Below are 21710 nucleotides of genomic sequence, written 5' to 3' on the forward strand. Positions count from 1 at the left end.
CCATATGATACCACTACGCACCTATTAGCATGACTAAAATTTAAAAGACTGACCATTCCAAGTGCTGGCGAGGATGTGAAGCAAGTGGAACTCTCATACACTGCTGGTGGAAATGTAAAATGGTACAACCACTTTGGAAAACAGTTTGGCAGTTTCTCAAAACATTAAAAAAACATCTACTAGACGACCCAGCCATTCTACTCCTAGGTTTTTACCCAAGAGAAAAAAGAAACCGTATGTCCACAGAGTTGTACATGAATGTTCATAGCAGCTTTAGTTATGACAGTCAAAAACTAGAAATAACCCAAATGTCTACCAAAGATAAATGGATAAACTGCAGCGAATCCACACAATGGAATACTACTAGGAAATAAAAAGGATTAATAAGCTCTACGCTCAACAATATGGATGAATCTTAAAATTATGCTGAGGGAAAGAAGCTACACAAAGAATACATATAATAATTACATTTATATAAAATTCTAAGAAATGTAAATTAATCTCTAGTGACAGAAAGCAGATCAATGTGAGGAGGGGTTAAAGGGAGGCACTCATAGGGATACTAGGGAATTGGGGGTGATGAAAGTGCTTATGATGTTGATTGTGGTGATGGTTTCACAGGTGGATACACATGAAGATATCAAATGGTACACTGTATGTACAGGCTATTATATGTAGATTATCTCATTAAAGGTGTAAGAAAAAATAAACATATCACCACATAAACAAATCTCTTCCTAAAAAAACTAGGAAACTGAAGGTTAGTCCAAGTGAGAAAAACCTGCATTGATGTTCTTACCAGAAACAGGTCCTAGAGTGTTCTGGTATATACTTTTCAAGAATTTCTCTGTATAGTTAGTTTTTTCCAAAAAGAGCATACAATATGGACAGTTTTGTATAATTTGGTTATGACTCAGTATATTAGTTGCCAATAAACATGTCTGCAACATGTTTTTATAGCTGGACAATGTAATATTCCTTCATATGAATGTTCCAAAGTTTTCTCAATCCACCATTTCTATTTCTGCTATTGAATTTTTAAGTTCCTTTTAAGTTTTCATTATTTTAAAAAAGTTGCTGTGTATATCTTTAATGATTCTGTTAGAATAAATTATTTGTTTGAGGGACATTACTGCACTAGCTATACTAATAGACTGTGTGTAGAAGGGTCTTAATAGCTTAAACTAGAGTCATTCGTCTTTGCTCAGTTCCAAATTGTTATGACAGATCTTCCTATCATCTCAAAAGGAGTTGAGTTCTGGCAACAAGTTCCTTGACTGGCTTTTGTATTGCCTGGTCTCCATTTCACCCTTAAATATCTTTTCTAGCTTAAAGGGGTAAAGACATGGAAGATCAAACTTTACTCCAGTTTCAAACCATATCCAAACCCTGTATTTAGATCACAGTCCATTATGAATTAAGAATTGCCAGAACTGATTCACACCTGAGGACTCATCTCATGTGAGACAAAGCATGATCAGATTTCCAGCACAGCTTTATGCTACCTGTCACATCTAATTCAGTTATTCATGCCAATGAAAGACATCAATACTTTTAATGCAAGAGCACACAACCTAACACGGTTTACTCACCACTGTCATGTAGGAAGACTATGACTACTCTCTGCTGTAATTAGGAAAGATCCAACTGGTAAATCAGTTTCCTCATAATGACATTTTCACCCAATGCATAAAACTCTCACAGCAGCCAAGAGCATGTCCCCAATATCACTGCCCCCACTTCTGAGTGGCTGTGTGCTCACCTACTATCCTGCGCACCAGAGAAGGTCGGTCTGTATCCAACTCTTTCTTCAGACTTTCCACCGGTGAGCTCCGTCCTGATGCTGGGTAGAGAGAGGCATGCCACTTCTCAGGGTCCCAGACGCCATCACTGCAGGTCAAGAGGTACCAACAGTTATAGCACTTATATCCGAGAACTATGTAGCTAGTCTAATTTCTAAACCTCTTCAGGTAATACGTTATAGAAACTTTTTTCCAGTATAAACTTCTTGGTTGCCTTTAGGATGGTTACCTCTTCTAAGATGAAAACAAAAACAACTATCAATTAATACTTTGTTGTTGCTCACATAATACCAATAGTTACTGGACAATGATTTGTGCACAACTGAAACATTTAGACCATACACCTTGGGGTGCATATGAATTACAATAACTATACCTGTCCTATGCAAGGAAGATGCTCTATAAATAATGACTGAATTTGCTGAAGTTTAATACAAGGGAGAAAAAAATCCCTTAACCCTCTCACCAGAAGTAGCTCCTGGAATGTTTGGTGTGTATTTTTTTAGAACTTCTATGCACAGTCTCAGTTTTTCCAACAAGCAGAATAGACAGCTCTTAAGAGCTTAAAATGTGTAGTTTAGGTTTTGTTATTCCCTAATAATGGGGTGGCAGGTGGTACAGTGTGCAGAGCAAAAGCTCTGGAGCCCAACCATCTGGGCTCAAATTCTAGCTCTGCCACCCACCACCAGGGCCATTCTGGATAAGTTACTGAGCTGTGTCTTCTGCAGCAAGGACTTCCTCAACCTTATCAGAACAGGCTGCGCTATACACTAGCACAAGTGAAGTGTAAGCGTAGTATCCCACACTTTTCCTTTACAGACTGCAATATTTGCAATCTTAAACTCTTACGAGTATGTGATTTGATTGTATCCTTCCACAGACCAATGTTCCATGAAGGCAGGGAGTATTTGAGAGCACTCGGCACAGTATTTATTTACCACATAGCAGGAACCAACTGAACATTTCTTGGATAAGTGAATCAACCTCTCAGTCTCAACTCCTCACAATAAAGGAGATATTACCTACCTTCTAGGGTGATTGTGAAGATTACTTGGAGTTTAAGAGCCCAACAAATTTTAATTCTCTGAGAGAAGAGAAACAAAAGAACGAGCAGCTTTCTATTCTCTTTTATTTTTTATTACTAGGCACGATGTTTCCACTTCAGAATAAAAGCTCTATGTCTGCCCATGATAACTTTATTTTATGCCAAGAAGAAATGGTGTTTTAACAATAAAATTCAACTTGAGGCATAAAAAGGCTTTATAAACTTTAGCAAAACACCAGTTTCTCTGACACTCATTTTAAAAAGTTTATCCTATTCAACCATGGAATTCAACATAATATGCTGCTTTATGTTAAAAAATAAAATAAAAAAACGTGGGCTAGGCTGGGTGCAGTGGCTCATGCCTGGAATCCCAGCACTTTGGGAGACTGAGGCGGGAGGATCACTTGAGGCCAGGAGTTCAAGACCAGCCTGAGCAACATAGTAAGACCCCCATCTACCAAAAACAGAAAAATTAGCCAGGAGTGGTGGCACACGCCTACAGTTCCAGTGGCACATGCCTACAGTTCTAGCTACTTGGGAGGCTGAGACAGGAGGATCACTTGAGCCTAGGAGTTTGAGACTGCACTGAGCTATAATCATGCCACTGCACTCCAGCCTGAGCAACAGAGCAAGACCCTATCTTAAGAAAAAAAGTGGGCTAACACGAACCATCTACCATATTTAAGACATTACTAAGAAGAGTATAAATAGTACAATATAGGATTATTGGACATTTTCAGACCATTTTTAGCTATAGCCTTCTTAAACCAAAGCCATCTCCCTCTTATGAAGGAAACTAGGATGCAATAAGGGTAATCTGAATGGCTGAATGGTTCTTCTGTCTAAGGGCTCAGAGCCCTCCTGGATTAGCACGCCTGGGGCGGGCCCTTGAGGAAGTACCCTCAAAGCACAGTGCAAAAACCACTGGTAGAGGGAAAAGACACTGGTGAAGACTCCTGGGTTCAAGTCTTTATTCTGCTTTCTGACTATGTGACTGACCAAGTCATTTCTAATTTTAGTTTCATTACCAGTTAGTTGAAGCTCATGTTATTACCTCTTGCAATCCCTCTTCCACTTATAATTCTACCAGAAAACTTCAAAACAGTAGAATTCTTAATTTACCAAGTCTAGTATAACAAAAAGTTAACAACTAGAAGAAGTTAATGACTAGAATAACACCCAATGACAACCATACCTGTCGTATTTTTCGGAAAGGCATGAAGGCCTCTGTTTGGAATGGGGGCGTTCTTTTATATCCAAGAGCTCCTCCTGCAAAGAGAAATCAAATGGTGATTTTGAATCACATTTCTCAGGCCACATACTTTCAACCTATTTCTGTTCTGAATAATTCCGAGTGTCTAGCTTAATCATTTCACATAACCCTTATACCTTGACTTATTCCATAAAGGACAAGAGTTAGATGAAGATTCTTATAAGAAGCTCAAGCAGATTTATCAGACAACTTAAAAGTGATCGCTTTCTTGCTAAAATACATTCTCTCATAATTGCTGTCCAATAATATGGTTATATTCCATAATACTGAATGCTCATGAAAGGATGGAAGCTTCAGCCTTAGATAAAGCCTCCACCTCATCTTACCACTTTTAAATGCATTAAGTAACAATTTACAAGGGTATGGTTTTTCTTTCAAGTTGCAAGAATAAAAAAGCACAAAAAACACCCATATGCTATTTACCTGGATTCATCTGTTAACATCTCCATTTATCATTTGCTCTTTTTGCAGAATATTATTATTATTTTTTGAGACTGCTCTGTCACCCTGGCTAGTGTGTGGTGGCAGTGTCATCATAGCTCACCAGAACCACAAACCCCTGGGCTCAAGTGATCCTCCTGCCTCAGCCTCCCGAGTAGCTGGACCTACAGGTAGGTGCACGCCACCATGCCTGGCTAATTTTTCAACTTTTTGTAGAGACAGGGTCTCGCTCTTGCTCAGGTTAGTCTCGAACTCCTGACCTCAAGTGATCCTCCCACTTCTGCCTGCTAGAGTGCTAGGATTACAGCCATGAGCCACCATGCCCAGCCTTTTTGCAGAGCATTTTTTTACTGGTACAAATATTTGTACATATTTATGCGGTACATGTCATTTTGTTACATGCACAGACTGTGTAACGATCAAGTCTATGTATTTGGAGTGTCTGTTACCTCAAGTATTATCATTTCTATGTGTTGGGAATATTTCAAATCCTCTCTTCTAGCTATTTTGAAATATACACTATTGTTAGCCATAGTCATCTTACTCTACTATAAATATTAGAACTTATTCCTTCTATTTAACTTTATGTTTGTACCCATTAACAAACCTCTCTTACCTGCCCCCCTCCCAACACCCTTCCCAGCCTCTGGTATCTATTTATCTATTCTCTATCTCCATGAAATCAACTCTTTTAGCTTCCCCATGTGAGTTGTTTTAGTCATTTGAGAGTAAACTACATTAAGTCTTCATCCTTTATCCCTAAATACTTTAGTGCCTGTTTCCTAATAATGAGGATATTCTTTTATAGCCTCTTATCTGGTTCCATGAGAATGTGGCCCTACAGAAAGTGATTTCAGTGACAATTTTTCCATTCACCCACGGATAGTACTTGGCCAGTATCATAACAAATGCACAGGAGAAACTAATCCATCACATACAACAGGAGGGTTGTTGGTTTTTTATAACTACGGTTATCAATAATACTTTAATCTACCCTCCCAATTCCAATTTTGTCAACTGATCCAATAATGTCCTTTATATTTACTTTTTCCACCTCCCTCCAACACAGGATCCAGTCCACAATCAGATATTTGGTTGTCATGTCTCTTCTGTCTCTTTTAATCTTGAACATTTCTACCACTTTTGTCTATTACAACACTGACATTCCTAAAGAATATGGCCTCTTTAAGAGAACGTTATTCATTTTGAGTTTAATGTTTTCTCATGACTAGATTGAGACTAAGCATCCCTGGAGCAGAACACTAACCTAAGAGATGTCGTATTCCTCTTAGAGCGTCACCTCTGGATGCCCATTATGTCCATCTGCCCATTATTAGAGATGTTCATTTTGATAATTTGGTCAAGGTGTTCTCCAGTTTCTCTACTATTTAGTTACTACTTTCCCACTTGCATTTAGTATGCAATCTGTGGGGAAACACTTCAAATCATCCAAATATCCTGGTCTTCAAAGTTTCCCCCTAAATTTAGCATCTATTGATAATTCTTCCCCAAACCACTCTTCATTTTCTAACTTCAGCCCTCTCTCTGTATTTATCAGCCAGCACTTGGCATTATACTGTAAACACAACTCTTCTCTTTTTCCTATTCACTATTGATACAGACTTGCAGATTCCTAGATTTTCCAGTGGCCTATAATTCATTAACATCCTTCATTATTTTGGGGCTCAAATTGTCCCACACTTTGCCAGTGGAAGCCTCTTCATGCTGGCTTATGTGTCCTTTCAACATGCCCCAATCATTTCTTGTTTTAAAGTACAGCCTTACTTTCTGGCTTATCTTGTACCCAACCTATCCCAGCTCTGGAATCAGCTACTTCTGAGAAGTCTTAGTCTCTTTATGTGGGGAATGGCATAAAAAACCAAGGTCTGGGAACTGAGTGTCCTCCCTTGCTTCAAGGTCCTTTCTGCAGAACTAGAAAATATGCATTTCTATATGCATACATACACATATACTAATATGCAAACACCTGCTCACATACATGCATACACAAAAAAAGCGATTACTTTCTTTTGGTATACAGTTTCATAAGAAAGTGAAAAAAGCAATTTCCAAACATTCAGCACCAGTAAAATGCTGCAACTGCCTTGCAAAAAAAGCATACAGCGCTGTACCGTGACCTCTGCAACACTACCATGGGCCTCATGATAGGACAATGTGCACTGCCTCTCAGATCACTGCTTCCGTATCTTGGGGTAAGGACAGAGGGATACATTTACTCTCTCAGCCTATAGGAATCATTGCACATAAGCATACCATGAATTTTCTCAGTGTCTTTAGAAAACTGAAGCATCTAAATGTTTTCTTCAGGACAGGAAAATGCCCTAGAACCAGATGACGTTACAGTTTTAAAACCAGAATATCAGTCAGGCATTTGCATTTTTTAAGAATTTATTAATTGGGTAGAAATAGCTAGAAAAATTTAGAATACTGAGATAAACAGAATTCCTAATATAAGAAAATATCTAGAGGCTATTCAAAATTCTGGAAAAACTGTCAAAGCACTGACACCACCTGCAAATCACCAACCAAGACAGGAATCTAGTGAAATCTGCAGGGCAAACACGGTTCAGACCTGTGGGGGTGACAAATTTGGAGCTTGAGGGGTGTGCCACGGTGAATGAACCAATAGTAGTTATGAAAATATCAGATTACAGTAAAGAAATCCTTAGGACAGGAGGGCTTAAAAATTTTCCAGTAGAAACAGGAAGGATCTTGCAATATAGGAAATACTTATACTTAACACTACAGGAAAAAATACCGCAAAGCAATTTTTTTGCTATTCGAAGTAACTCAAAGATTATTACATATTCCCTTACCACCCCCCTATCCAAATGTTAATATTAAACTAAGGGCAATACCCATCACACTTAAATGTGTAAATTCTCAACATACAAGTTTCTAAACAGTGGGTTTTTTGACTCCAAAAGTTAATAGGGAGCCCAAGTTACTACCACAGCAGTTTGCTGAAATTCTAATGATTTTTACCTATTTATTTAAGAGTTAACCGGGCAAGATTTATACTTTAACACAGCCACAAAACATTTAGGAAAATCAAATTTTGGTCCTATTGGTGGGGATTCAAAACAATATAACAAAAGTAACATCTAGCCTTAATAAAAAGGGAAATGAGGAGCCTAAGGAGAGATGACAACTAAACATAATATGGTATCCTAGATTGAATCATAGAACAGAAAAAGGACCTTAATTTAAAGCTAAGAAAACGTGAACATAGACTTTAGCTCATGACAACATATCAACACTGGTTTGCTAATTGGAACAAATGTACCACACTAACATTGTTAATAATAGGGATAGAGGAAAGGAACCCTCTACTATTTTCCCAGTTTTTCCGTAAGTCTACAACTATTCTGAAACATAAAGTTTAACCCTACCTCACAGCATATACAAAAATTAACTCAAAATTTAGGAAATATCTAAATATAAGAGCTTAAACTAAAACTAGAAAACATAGCTGATGTAAATCTTCATGACCTTGGATTAAGCAATGACACCTGTAAGTACAAGCAACCAATGGAAGAAAAAGATAAACTGGATTTCAAATTTAAAAACTTTTGTGCTTCAAAGGCCACTATCAAGAAAATGAAAAGACAACCCATAGAATGAGGAAAAAATATTTACAAATCATCTATCTGATAAGTGTCTAGCATCCAAAATATGTAGAGAATGCTTACAACTCAACAACAAAAAGACAATGTGATTTAACAACAGGCAAGGCTGAGCGCGGTGGCTCATGCCTGTAAACCTAGCACTCGGGGAGGCCAAGGTAGGAGGATTGCTTGACATCAGTTCAACCAGCCTGAGCAAGAGCGAGACCTCATCTCTACAAAAGACAGAAAAATTGGCCTGGTGTGTTGGTGAACACCTGTAGTCCTAGCTACCCGGGGGGCTGAGGCACAGGAATGCTTAAGCCCAGAAGTTTGGAGTTGCAGTAAGCTATGATGACGTCACTCTAGCCAGGGCGACAGAGTGAAACTGTCTCATAAAACAAACAAACAAAAATAGGCAAATGGGGCCAAGTGTGGTGGAGTATATAGTCTCAGCTACTTGGGAGCTGAGGCGGGAGGATAACTTAAGCCTAGGAGTTCGAGGCTGCTATGATTGCACCACTGCACTCCAATCTGAGTGACAAAGTGAGATACAGTCTCTAAAAAAATAAAAATAGGCCCAGCATGGTGGTTCACAACTATAATTCCAGCATTTTGGAAGGCTGAGGTGGGAGGATCGCTTAAGGCCAGGAGTTCAAGACCAGCCTGGGCAATGTTGTGAGATCCTGTCTCTACAAAAAATTTAAAAAATCCGCTGGGCATGGTGGTGCATGCCTGTAGTCCTGGCTACTTGGGAGGCTGAGGCAGGAGGACTGCTTGAGTCTAGGAGTTCGAGGCTGCAGGGAGCTATGATCATACCACTGCACTCCAACCTCAGAAACAGAGCAAGTCTCAATAAATGAACACAGGAAAATGATTTCAACAGACATTTCTCCAAAGAGTCACAATGGCCAACAAGCACATGAAAGTTGTTCAACATCATTATTAGGGAAATGCAAATCAAAACTGCAGTAAGATACTAATTCACACCCACTAGGCTGGCTATAATTGGAAAAAAAAGGAAACTCACAAGTGTTGGCAAGGATGTAGAGAAATTGGAACCCTCATACGTTGTTGATGGGAATGTAAACTAGCACAGTTGCTGTGGAAAACAGTGGCAGTTCCTCAAAAAGTTAAACAGTTACCATATGACCCAGCAATTCCACTCCTTGTTATATACCAAAAAGAACTGAACACAGAAACTTGTACACAAATGCTCCTAGCAGTATTCACAGCAACCAAAAACAAACTACCCATGGGTCCATCAGCATAAACAAAATGTTGGTATATCCATACAACGGAGTTTTTCTCTTTTTTTTTTTTTTTTTGAGACAGAGTCTCGCTCTGTTGCTCGGGCTAGAGTGCCGTGGTGTCAGCCTAGCTCACAGCAACCTCAAACTCCTGGGCTTAAGCGATCCTTCTGCCTCAGCCTCCGGGGCAGCTGGAACTATAGGTATGCACCACCATGCCTGGCTAGTTTTTTCTCTATATATATATTTTTAGCTGTCCATATAATTTCTTTCTATTTTTAGTAGAGACGGGGTCTCACTCTTGCTCAGCTTGGTCTCGAACTCCTGACCTCGAGGGATCCTCCTGCCTCGGCCTCCCAGAGTGCTAGGATTACAGGCGAGAGCCACCACGCCCGGCTTAATGGAGTATTATTTGGTAATAAAAAGAATTGAAATACTGATACACTGAACAGAATACAATGGAATTATTATTTAGCAATAAAAAGAACTGAAGTACTTTCATTTTAAGCTACTATAAGGTTCATGGATGAACCTTGAAAACATGCTAAGTGAAAGAAGCCAGACTCAAAAGGCTACACATTGCATGATTCTCTTTATACAGAATGTTCAGAATAGGTAAATCCACAGAGACAGAAAGTAGATTAATGGTTGCGAGGGGCTAGGGCGAGGGGGATAATGATGACTGTTAATGGGTACAAAGTTTCTGTGTGGGGTGATAAAATTGTTCTGGAATTAGTGATGGTCGTACAACTTTGTGAATTTACTAAAAACCACTGAATGATAACACTTATATATGTGAATTATATCTAAATTTTAGAAGTTTATTTAAAAAGGTAAATGAAGAGGTTCAGTTACCAGAGGTTAATGTTTTATTCAATTTAATTTTTCTTCTTATAGACTTATTGCTCTAATCACAGACTGATAAAAGCCTACTACTCTCAGATACGAGAAAGAGTTGCTCAGGTTCGTAAAAACATTCTAACTTTCATTCCCATGTTATTCCAGTTTTGTTGTTGTTGACTTTACATGCTTGGTATATAAACGTATGAATAAATGCTTAAGTGGGCAACTGTACAAACCTGTCAGGCCTATGAGAACAAGAGGCAGAGTAACAGGCCAGTTGCACCATGGCTTAAACCACATCAGCAGCACCATTCATGCTGGGGTGCACCTCTGACCAAGCGCCACGGCTGAAGCATGGCTTACCTGTTTATAGAATATGAAGAGCCGTTTTCTTCACTAATAGGCTGAGAAATGGGTAAACACACACACAACACACAACTCTGGGGTTGTAAAAGCTGCTGGGAACAAACATCTAGGTAAAACTATTTACTGCTCTTGAGAGCAGGGCTTTTAAAACCAGTTTCATGGACTCAAGGAATATAAGGACCCCCCACTCTTGAAACCATATATAAAAGTATGCACTTTTACAATTCTGCAGTGAGTGTTCATACCTTCAAAAGATCATCAGTGTATCCCAAAGATGTTAAGAATTAATCCTTTAAATTGAGCATGTTTCTCAAAATGTGGCCCAAGGTCCACCTGGGATATTTAGGGTTAGATAAGAGAAAGCCTCCTCGAGCAGTTTAGAAAGCTAAATATGCTACCTCCCAGCAACGTCCTAAGATGCATAAGATGGTATCCCCAGCACAAGAAGAACCCCCACTTAAGTAGGGAGGAGAGAAAGCATAAGCTACATGAATACACAGTGTGCTCTTTTCATAACTGTGCACAGAACTTTTCCTGTGTGCCAGGCTCCATGCCTAGCACAGGCAGATGACCCTTATCCCTGCCCCCATAGCTCTTCTAGTCTCTCAAGAGAAGTGCTCAACTTACCATCTCATCAAGAGCCCTTAACATAAATTATTCCTGGAAAGGAACCCCTTTGGGATATCTTCTTTTTTTCCTTTTTATTTTCTAGACACAGGGTCTCACTCTGTCACCAGGCTGGAGTGCAGTAGCTCAATCATAGCTCACTGCAGCCTTAAGCTCCTGGGCTCAAGCAATTCTCCTGCCTCAGTCTCCTGAGTAGCTAGACTACAGGCACGTGCCACCATACCTGGCTAATTTTTTAAATTTTATTTTTTTTGAGACAGTGTCTCGCTCTGTTGCCTGTGCTATCAGTGGCATCATCATAGCTCATGGCAACCTCAAACTCCTGGGCTCAAGCGATCCTCCTGCCTCAGCCTCCCAAAGTGCTGGGATTACAGGTGTGAGCCACCACAACCAGCCCCCTTTGTGGTATTTTCAAAGAAAAACGTTCAATTTTGGCTAAAGGCAGAGTATTTGGAAAATGCCCCCTCTAAGTGGGGCTGCTCCCTCCTTATCAGTATTTCAGGAGAGAATGTGATATTACCCTTTTGTAGTCTTAAAAACCCACAGAAACTTACTGATCATGGACAAATTCACTAAAGTTATCATCTAACTAATAGAAGAGTTAATACCTGAGATTTCACTTTTTACACAGGTTACTAAAACCTGACTAGGCAAGAACAAGCTGCAAATTGCCCAAGAGCCACACACCCAATGAAGTATAAACGTGTTCTTAGCTGCAGCATCTTTCCTTAAAGAAAAATTGTCAAACCTCCCAAAACATCTTATTTGGGAATTAATAACGTGGACACTTACTTTTGGTGATCAGTATTAAAGTAGGAAGCAAATGAGTCTCAACATAAGCCCCAAACAATGGTTAAAATTCTCAGTGTCTCTCTGCAGGAATCCTTTGCAGAAGCAGCTGTGCATTCTGATGACACTGACATCAAAGAATTTCACACACATAATATACACAGAAGAGGATTAAAGGGGAAATATTCCTTGGCTTTGTGAGCTGAATTCAATTCATAAGAGTAAAAAGCTCAATTTTTTAATAATTAAGGTGGATGTTTTTTAAAAAACCAAAATTTCCTTGTTAATGGTTAAGTGCTCTAGAAGTGACCCACTACCCTACTCGTGTGTGCCTGGCTCTTCGTCAAGAAGGCAAATGTCCCAAGAGCAGTGATTCGGTCGGGTCCATCTTTGATGTCCTCTCCCAGTCCCTACCCTCCACATGCCCACTAGTATCAAGGCCTGGCTCATCAGGCTCTCAGATAGTTGTTAAACTGACCTGACGCTTCATTCTGCAAAATCACGTAATTGTTCTGAAAAGATTAGAAAGCTATAAATATAGATCACGACGGGGTAATTAGCATCCATAGTTGTTAGCCAGGGCAATAGCGAAGTAACAACCATCATCCCCCATTCATGAAGTTAAAAGGACACCATTTAGAATAGTTCTCGTAGGCAGTTCAATGGAATCATGCAGAGTTTATAAACAGGATTTAGCACCTGGATTCACGCAAGCATATGACAGCAGCTGATTTCAATGCAAAGACTTTCTTCTAGTGAAAGAATTTATATGAAACTAAAAAAATGGAGATAGAAAAAACAGAAAAGCTTGGTGGTTTTGGTTCATGTTTTTTCTGTTGATCTGGCCAAAGTAATAAAAGTAAACCTTGGTTTTTAAATGTGCTCATATACCAATAAAAGCAATGTAAAACATTAAGCAAGCAGGTAGATAAATAATAGAGGAAAACAAACTACAAAATCACTTTTAGGTTAGTGGCATCACATCCTCAATAGGACTTTCCAGTTTCATACTAAAATGGAGATGGTTACCCATTACATTTAGAAAATAAGCATCTTGATCTAAAGTTGCTATCTAAGGGAGGTATATCATTTAGTACCCCCCTAACCTTATTACATCATAATTTTTTTTTTTTTTTTGAGACAGAGCCTCACTCTGTTGCCCCAGCTAGAGCACAGTGGCATCATAACAGCTCACCACAACTTCCACCTCCAGGCCTCAAGTAATCCTCCTGTCTCAGCCTCCCACATAGTTGAAACTACAGGTGCACGCCACCATGTCCAGATCATTTTTTCTATTTTTAGTAGAGAGAGGGTCTTGCTCTTGCTCAGACTGGTCTCCAATTCCTGAGCTCAAGCAATCCTGCCCCCTTGGCCTCCCAGAGTGCTAGGATTACAGGCAAAAGCCACCACACCCAGCCCCAAAGTAGTTTTTAACACTTACTGTGTGCCAGGTGCTTTTCTAGGCACTTAAAATGCATTTTCTTATTCCCCATAAAAATCCTATGAGGAATCCTGTAAGTACTATTCCACTCCCATGTCATAGAGGAAAAGGATGAGATTCAGAGAAGCTAAGTATATGGCTAAAGGTCACACAGGTAAGTGGTACAATGGGAATCCTAAACCAGACAGTGGGGCTTAGCTCCTTATCCTTTCCTCTTAAACGTTTCTCTTGAGGGCAAGGGAAGATACATCACTCCTTCCAGAACCTCTGCCACTCAGTGCTGGGCTTGTCCCTGTCCAGTGAGACTACTGGAACCCTAAGCCAAACTGCCACCTCCTTGAGCAGGTTCTGCCTAACCCAGCCTCCTCTCATAGCACCTTTTCCTGAATAGGCCCCTTCTACAAATTTCTATGTTAAAGGATCCAGTTGTGCAATGTATGACTCATTACCTAGCTAAAAGTTCCCACTACGAACAAGTAGGAGAAGATACTCATGGGGCAAGGGCCCTGAATTCCGGCTTTTCAAGATGACTTAGAATTTGAACAGGTAGGAAAGAGCAGTAGAAGACAGTGTCTATGGTCTTGCCGGCCAGCTCCGTCTCAGAACTTCCAGTTAGCTAGGTTTTCTGGACAGCTGACACATTAAGATTGAATAATGATTTTTCATACTATAATTCTGCCTTCCCAAATATAAATATGTATCCCTATTTTTATACTAGCTTAAGAAGTTTGTAGCTAAGTATGTCACCGAAATGCCACCTGTTAGAGGTTACTACTCAGTTTATGAAAGATACATATACAATTAAAACAATATTTCCATATAGGAAAAACTAACCATCTGATTCTTGATTTCAATCTAGGATTTAAATCAGTTATTCTTTTCTCAGAGGGCTGGCTTCAAGTCTCATAACTGACTCTCTCAAAGAAAGCTAGGGGGATTAATAAAATCAGTCCACTTCAGTTGTTTGTTTTCTTGATAGTTTTAAAGCAAAGACAAACATGGCTGTAGCAACCACTATGATCAACTGGCCCACCAGCCACAAATCAGGGTAGCGTCCTTTAAAGATCCCCAGAGACACTGACTAAAATGATGCCAATTCATTTTTTTAGTTTTTAATTTTTTTTAATATTTATTATTTTTTAAAACCAGTCAAAGTCAATTCATAACTAGTCAAAGTAATGAAGAGCCCACATGAAGTTAAACTCAGATAATCCAACACCTACTTTTTGGTTGGCAGATTTAACAAGCATGCTTGACACTGGTCAGTATAGAGCTGAATGTCCTGAATGTTTAATTGCCTATCCAACTGGCAGGTGACAGCCATTTAATAAGGAATCAGTGGCAAAATACAGGAGCAAAGGAGGAACAACACTAAGTATGTATACTCTGATCTAAGAAGGTCAGCCTACTCACTTGGAGGAAAAAACATGGATCTGAATAGTCAGGAGGTCTAAAATGTTTCCATTTTGTATTTCAAGCAGAAGATAGCATCACTAACAAAATAGCAGGTACTCAAGAACTGGTTTAAAAAAAAAAAAAAAAAGGCCTCTGATGAAGAAAAAGTTGCATGAATTCCCCCAAATTTTTCCACTAATGAGCACCACTGCCTCCCGTTTCCTAACCCAATGTCTCTCAAACTCAAACCTGAGTCAGAATCCCCTGAAAAGCTTGCTAAATGCATAAGGCTAGGCCCTACCCCCAGGGTTTCTCATTCAATACCACTGGAAAGAGGCCTGAGATTTGTATTTCTAACAAGTTACCATATGAGATGACACTAATGCTTTTTCAGTGACCACACTTTGAGAACCAGTGTCTAAACCACTTTTAATCCACAACTTTCAGATGAGACCCTATTCTATAGCCTCCAAAAGTCCTTTAACACAATCCAGTCACTTTAAAATGCATATTTAAACACTACCAAAACATAGCTATTGGTCTTTGGAAACTGGCCTAGCAAAATAGATCTGAGTTTATAAATTAGGGGCTCAAGGACCTCAGGATAACACGTGTATATAATAAATCCACTTATAACCATCCCAGTTAATCATCACTGAGGCATAGGAGTAGGCTTAAAGTACCTCATCTGACTCTAACTTGGGTTCCTAAGATATTGTTGGAAGCACAACGAACACCATCCAAACCCTGACGAGTAATAGTGAATCTGAGTTGCCTGACAACACCAACACCATTTATCAAGTTCTCCAAGGAATACTAAAGCCTTGATACTCAAATCTGGGAGCTGGTTAGAAGGCAGAATCTTCAGGCCCACCCTGACCTACCACTCAGCATTCATGCTTTACCAGGGCCTACAGGTGATCTCCTGGGCACATTAACATTTGAGAAGCTAACCTAAAGGATGTCAACACAGGGAAACTGGTATGTTACCCTGGAAGGCACCTGACCAAATATTTGCACCCTTCCACCTTCATGGGGGAAAAAAAACCCTTCAAATTCTGAACAGACTATTAATGTCATCTCAGAAACCAACTGAATGCTAAAGCTCAAATGTTAAGGGGCCCTTTCCTCTGGCCAATGTGTTTTTTTTTTGATCATGTGAGTAAACATCCACATCTATAGACTACATCACCTATTAAAAAAAAAAAATCACTGATGAGTCTATGGGCCATACCACCCTGAATGCACCCAGTCTCATCTAATCTCAGAAGCTAAGCAGGGTTGGGTGTGGTTAGTACTTGGATGGGAGACCACTGGGGAATACTGGGTGCTGTACCTTTAAAAGAAAAAAAAAAATCAAGACTGATGAGAACAGTTTCCTTCTACTGCTTCAGGGCCTCCTAGCCCGTGAACTCTTTATTTATTCACATAGTTTGATCTCAGTATGTAGGGGAGGAAGTAGGATGGCTCAAATATTGTTCCAATTGTGGAACAGAACATTTATTATAGTGTTAGGAATGCAGGACCATTTCAAGCTCTCTTCAAAGGGAGAAAGACTTAGTTATCAAATTCCACATAAAATTATTAGAGTGTATATATGAAAGCACTACTCTGACACTGCCTAAACACTGTCCTAAAATTGCCATTATCTAAATCCTCTTGAATACAGTGGAAAGTAAACCTATTTCCAACTAAATTTGGTAGAGAAGACAGTTAAATCTAAGTGCCATTGTCATTAACCTACAAAATGCTTTTAACCAGTTAAGGCACATTTATCTAACTAAGTATGACAGAATTCTGACATGTGAATGTCAAAAATGAGGGTCTGGCACAGTGGGTCATACCTGTAATCCCACTGCTTTGGGAGGCTGAGGTAGGAAGATTGCTTAAGCCCAGGGGTTACAGACCAGCCTGGGCAGCCCAGCAAGACCCCATCTCTACAAAAAATAGCCCATCAAGGTGGCATAGGCCTGCAGTCCTAGCTACTCAGAAGGCTGAGGCAGGAGGCTTGCTTGAGCCCCGGAGTTCAAGGCTGCAGTGAGCTATGATCGTACCACTGCACTCCAGCTTGGACAAAGAGCAAGACTCTGTCTCTACAAAATAAAGGACAATATTGAGGTTCTTAATCTTTACTGTGAACAAACATAAATCGTACCATAAAATCTTCCTAAATACAACTTAAAGATAAAGACAGAAATATACATGCCACCTTCTGATCACTGTGTGAAGAGATTCAAAAGCCTCTCTGCCTAGACTCTAGACTATCAGTTAAAACTTTAACTCAAAAAGTACTGGGAGATTTCAGTTTCCCTTAATTTGATAAGCTTTTCACCATTCAGAATTCACCTGTCAACATTTTAGGAAACGAATTTAGGTTGTGAAACACTACTCAAGCACTCTCAGGTCTGAGAGAAAAACAAATCTGAATGCAGAACTAAAATGCTATCAACTCACATGCTGTCATATCAAAACAGACTATGCTAACGCAGCAATTAACCAAGAACCCTTTTACACCTGAAAACTTTTGTCCCCCAGAGGGGTTCAGTGTAAATGCTGAAAACGAGTATTAATCTGACAGCATTTGATACTTTATCAAGTAGGTAAGAATAGTGGCAGTATTACACAAAGCAAGCCTGGGTTTAAAACATAAACCAATCAGTATCCTGGGAAGCCAGGGACAATAAGTCATGTTAGAGTCCATAACTGAGTCCATACTAAAGAAATATCAATATGAGCCCAACCCTTCCAACAGTCCAATTGCATTAACACTGTTGAGCAGGCTTTATATAATCCAGCCCAATACATGTTAGGGACCCAGCAATGAATTTACAGCTCACCTAGTCCTGTCAACTTCTCCAGAAACCTTTAGTAGCCAATAAGATATGTACTGAAGATCTTTAATATGAGACTACTCCCTCATTAGATATCTAGATGAGCAGTTTAAAAATCACCATAAATTTTTAGCTAGGGGAAATTTGACTGAAGCCTTACTTTTCTGTGTCCATATCCAATTTGTGATAGAAAGTAAACAAACAGGCCGGGCACGGTGGCTCATGGCTGTAATCCTAGCACTCTGGGAGGCCGAGGCAGGTGGATTGTTTGAGCTCAGGAGTTTGAGACCAGCCTGAGCAACAGTGAGACCCCATCTCTACTAAAAAATGGACCACTAAAAATATACAGAAAAAATTAGCCGGGCATGGTGGCGCATGCCTGTAGTCCCAGTTACTTGGGAGGCTGAGGCAGGAGGATCGCTTGAGCCCAGGAGTTTGAGGTTGCTGTGAGCTAGGCTGATGCCACAGCACTCTAGCCCGAGCAACAAAGTGAGACTCTATCTCCAAAAAAAAAAAAAAAGGCAGGGCGGGAGCAGTGGCTCACACCTGTAATCCTAGCACTCTGGGAGCCCGAGGCGGGCAGATCATTTGAGCTCAGGAGTTCGAGACCAGCCTGAGCAAGAGCAAGACCGAGTCTCTACTAAAAATAGAAAGAAATTAGCCAAACAACTAAAATATATACAAAAAATTAGCCGGGCATGGTGGCGCATGCCTGTGGTCCCAGATACTTGGGAGGCTGAGGCAGAAGGATCACCTGAGCCCAGGAGTTTGAGGTTGTTGTGAGCTAGGCTGATGCCACGGCACTCTAGCCCGGGGAACAGAGTGAGACTCTTGTCTCAAAAAAAAAAAAAAAAAAGGTAAACAAACAAACAAAAAATTCAGTTCCCCTGGCCAAGCACACTAAAGAACATTCCTATGCAGTTTGCCTCTCTCGGAAACGTCAATAAAGAAGACACCAATTTCGTGAGGCATTCCAGAGACAGAGTCCTCACCCTACAGTATCTAAGTCAATAACATACCAATTACACAGCTGTTACAGAACTTATATGCCGGACGTATACTGATCAACAAATTTATATATGGGATCGGAGCTGATATCCTCTTCACCTAGAAAAGCTTCTTAAAGCAAATTCCGGTTTAAACACTTAATATTTATACTTCCAGAAAAATGTTCAAAGCAATGCTTTACTAAATTTAGTTAATATTTAATCCAAATAGCGAGTCAGAATGAAACTACCACTTTAGAGTAACACCAGTAAAATACCTACACAATGTTACTAACTTCCCTACCTACAAAGAAACACTATTTCATTAGTAACAAAGCCTACTTTTGTATAGCGATGGGGGGATTTGGAGGCCGGCAGCTTCTTCAGGTCAAGGAAAGCATCTCCATTTTCTGTTTCACCCACACTTCTCCTATCCATGGCTCCTTAATCTACAATTCTTTGCACCTGGAAGATAAATCGGCACAAAATTCTCACTGAGAAGTTAGTTTTCAGCCGTCTTGGCTGTTTAAGAAACTGAAACTTTTCTCTTAAAATAGCTAGTTTTAAAAAACAAGCCCCCACCCCAAAATTATGCTGTAAGTCAGAATCTACTTGTAAATAGAACCACTGGTAATTAGTTATCTCTCCTAGTATTCTAAGCATCAACAGGGTAAAAGCAGAAGTGGAAGGTGTCAAACTGAAGGTATAACCTTTAAGCAGCTTTTAATACAAAAAGAAACCAAGATTAGTCGCTGCCACCCGTGAGGACCATTCGTGGGGAAGTTTCCTGGAGTGGGGGCAGGTAGGAGACTGGCTGGTTTTGGGGATCTGCGAAGTCGGGCTGCTGTAAAGTGCCTGTCACTTGCCAATGGGCGCCAGCTGCCCCTTATTACTCGGCGGTCAAGGGCTGGGGACCGGGCCCCAGCGCCCCTCGCCCGGCCGGCCGCACCTGTGGCCATGTCAGGGGAGCCCGAAGCAAGGAAAGGGCGAGCACTGGCTTCAGCTCTGAGACTCGGCTTCCCCGGGCCGCGACCTCAACCCCCCAGCCCCTCGCGCAGGCCCTAGCCCAGCGGCCTCCTTCGGAGGAAGGGCGGGGACGGTACTCACTGAGGGAAGGCCGGCCGGGGGGAGCAGGGAGGCCAAATCCCCCGGCCCGGGCGCTTCGGGCTGGAGCTGGCGCAGGCCCGCCGCCGTCCGCCCCGGTCCGGCGGCTCGGGCCCCGCCAGCCCGCCGCTGCCCGCCGGCCGCCCTGAGGGCCTCGCGCCCCTGCCCGCCCCCCGCGCGCGCCCCAGCGCCCGCGCTCACGCCCGCGACCCCAGGAGCAGTGCGCCCGCGCCCCTCCTGTCCCCGCGGGCACCGGCGCGCAGCGCCCCGAACCCCGTCGCCGCCGCCGGCCCTTACTCGGTGCCTCTGCCGCTCGGCGGCCCCTCTTCGCCGCCGCCGCCGCCGCCTCCCTCCCCGCCGCCCGCGCGGCTCCAAGCGCTGCTCCCCGCGGCCTTCGCTCTCGCCCCCCCACCGGCCCCGGCTGTCTCTCTTCAGCCGCCGTAACCGCGGCCCAGCCCTCCGCCCCTCCTCTCGGCCCCCTCCCCCTTAATAACTCCCTCCACGCACCCCGGCCCCGGCGCCGCCTTTGCTGCCGCGCGCCCGGATGTGAGGTGGCCGCGGTGGTGCCGGGCGGAAAGGAGCAACCTCGCGGCGCGCTCCCCGGACGCCAGCGCCTGCGCGGGCCCGGCGGCGGGGAGGCGACGGCGGCGGCGGGGAGGGGGCCGCGGCGGGGGCGGCGGAAACCTGTCCCCCTGCGCTCAGGCGGTCGCCGTGGGCAGCCCGGGGGAGGGCGCCGCGTTCCCACGCGCGCTGCGCGGGGCCGGGAGGGGGAGCAGGCGCTGCTGGGGTCCGAGAGCCGCGCCATGCCGCTCTCTGAAGGCGGCGGCGAGGTGGTTCTGGTTCAGATGCCGGGCGACCACCATTGCATTTGCACAGTTCGTGCCAACGGAGAAGGCTCGGGCTTCGGTAGTGGGAATCTGGGTTAGGAGAACTGGCGAATTTTCGAGCCTTCTGTGACTTTGAGTTTCGCTCTTTCTAAGATGGTCTCTCTGTACATTTATGAGGGTTAAGCGAGATGACTGGCTGCCGCATTAATAAGCAAACTTTCCACGGTTGCCTTTGATAAACAATAAAGGCAACTGAGAAATTCGTTCATGTTTTTTCCCGCCCATAACCTGCATGGGAAGGGGAAGTGCGAGTGTGGCTGGGAGAATGTGACATGGCAAACGTCAAGCGCCTAGCCCATAATGCTGAGACTGTCTGGGGGGCAGAGAAATGCAAATACGTGAGCAGTGCCAGTAAACTGCCAAGCTGGGGAAGAGGTCATTTGTGAGCCTGGTCTGCAGGAGTGTCATAGCCTTGTTTTCTGCCCCGTGGGACTGCCCAAAATTGACGTGAAATGATACATGGGCGTGCAGGGGAATGCAGTTTTTCTCGTTAAAGGGCAGCGAAGCCTACCGTTATTTCAAGAGGCCTAGTTTCTTTGAACTTTCTTCACTTGTGAAATTAGGGGGTTGGGCAGTGACCACTATGCTCCTTTCTGTGAGTCTTGGCAACAGAGAACAATGTAACATTTTTCTTTCTGTCTGTAATATTGAATAAAGTGTGTTTCTTACAAACTATCCTTTTTCTGTAGGCAAGAGGTAGAGGGAAACATTTGCAATTGGGGCTTGAGTTTGCATCCCATCTCTGCCATTTCTACAAGGTGTGGAGTTAGGCAATTTGTCCTTGGAGTGAGCCTTGGTTTTCTCATCTGTAAAGTTGAGAAGATAACCCACTCACAGGGCGGTTGTCAGGATTAAACAGGATAAGGTGGGTAAAAACCTTGTAACCTCCATAAAACTGCTGAGGTTTTTTTTTTTTAAGCCTATGAAGAGATACATTGCAGGTTATTAATGGTCATTTTTATTTTAAAAATCAGGCTGCTTTTACAATCCAAGTTCTTCCTAAA

At 42.0% G+C, this 21710-nt stretch overlaps 1 protein-coding gene across 7 annotated transcripts in view; it reads right to left on the reverse strand.

The window, feature by feature from the left end:
- EIF4ENIF1 (eukaryotic translation initiation factor 4E nuclear import factor 1) overlaps positions 1-20389 on the reverse strand; it is a 45912-nt gene extending 25523 nt beyond the window's left edge. For 2 of the 7 annotated variants that reach the window (XM_045534532.1, XM_045534529.1), the window contains exons 1-4: positions 20117-20310; positions 19058-19180; positions 4043-4116; positions 1763-1890 (exon numbers count right to left, since the gene is read on the reverse strand). In XM_045534532.1, the coding sequence (XP_045390488.1) occupies positions 1763-1890; positions 4043-4116; positions 19058-19153 (298 nt within the window). In that variant the 5' untranslated portion in view covers positions 19154-19180; positions 20117-20310. The other 5 variants (XM_045534535.1, XM_045534534.1, XM_045534533.1 and 2 more) reach the window with 3 other exon arrangements.
- Positions 20390-21710: the final 1321 nt, after the last annotated feature.

The sequence above is a fragment of the Lemur catta genome, chromosome 21 (genome assembly GCF_020740605.2).
Source record: "Lemur catta isolate mLemCat1 chromosome 21, mLemCat1.pri, whole genome shotgun sequence".
In the NCBI taxonomy this organism is placed as follows: Eukaryota; Metazoa; Chordata; class Mammalia; order Primates; family Lemuridae; genus Lemur; species Lemur catta.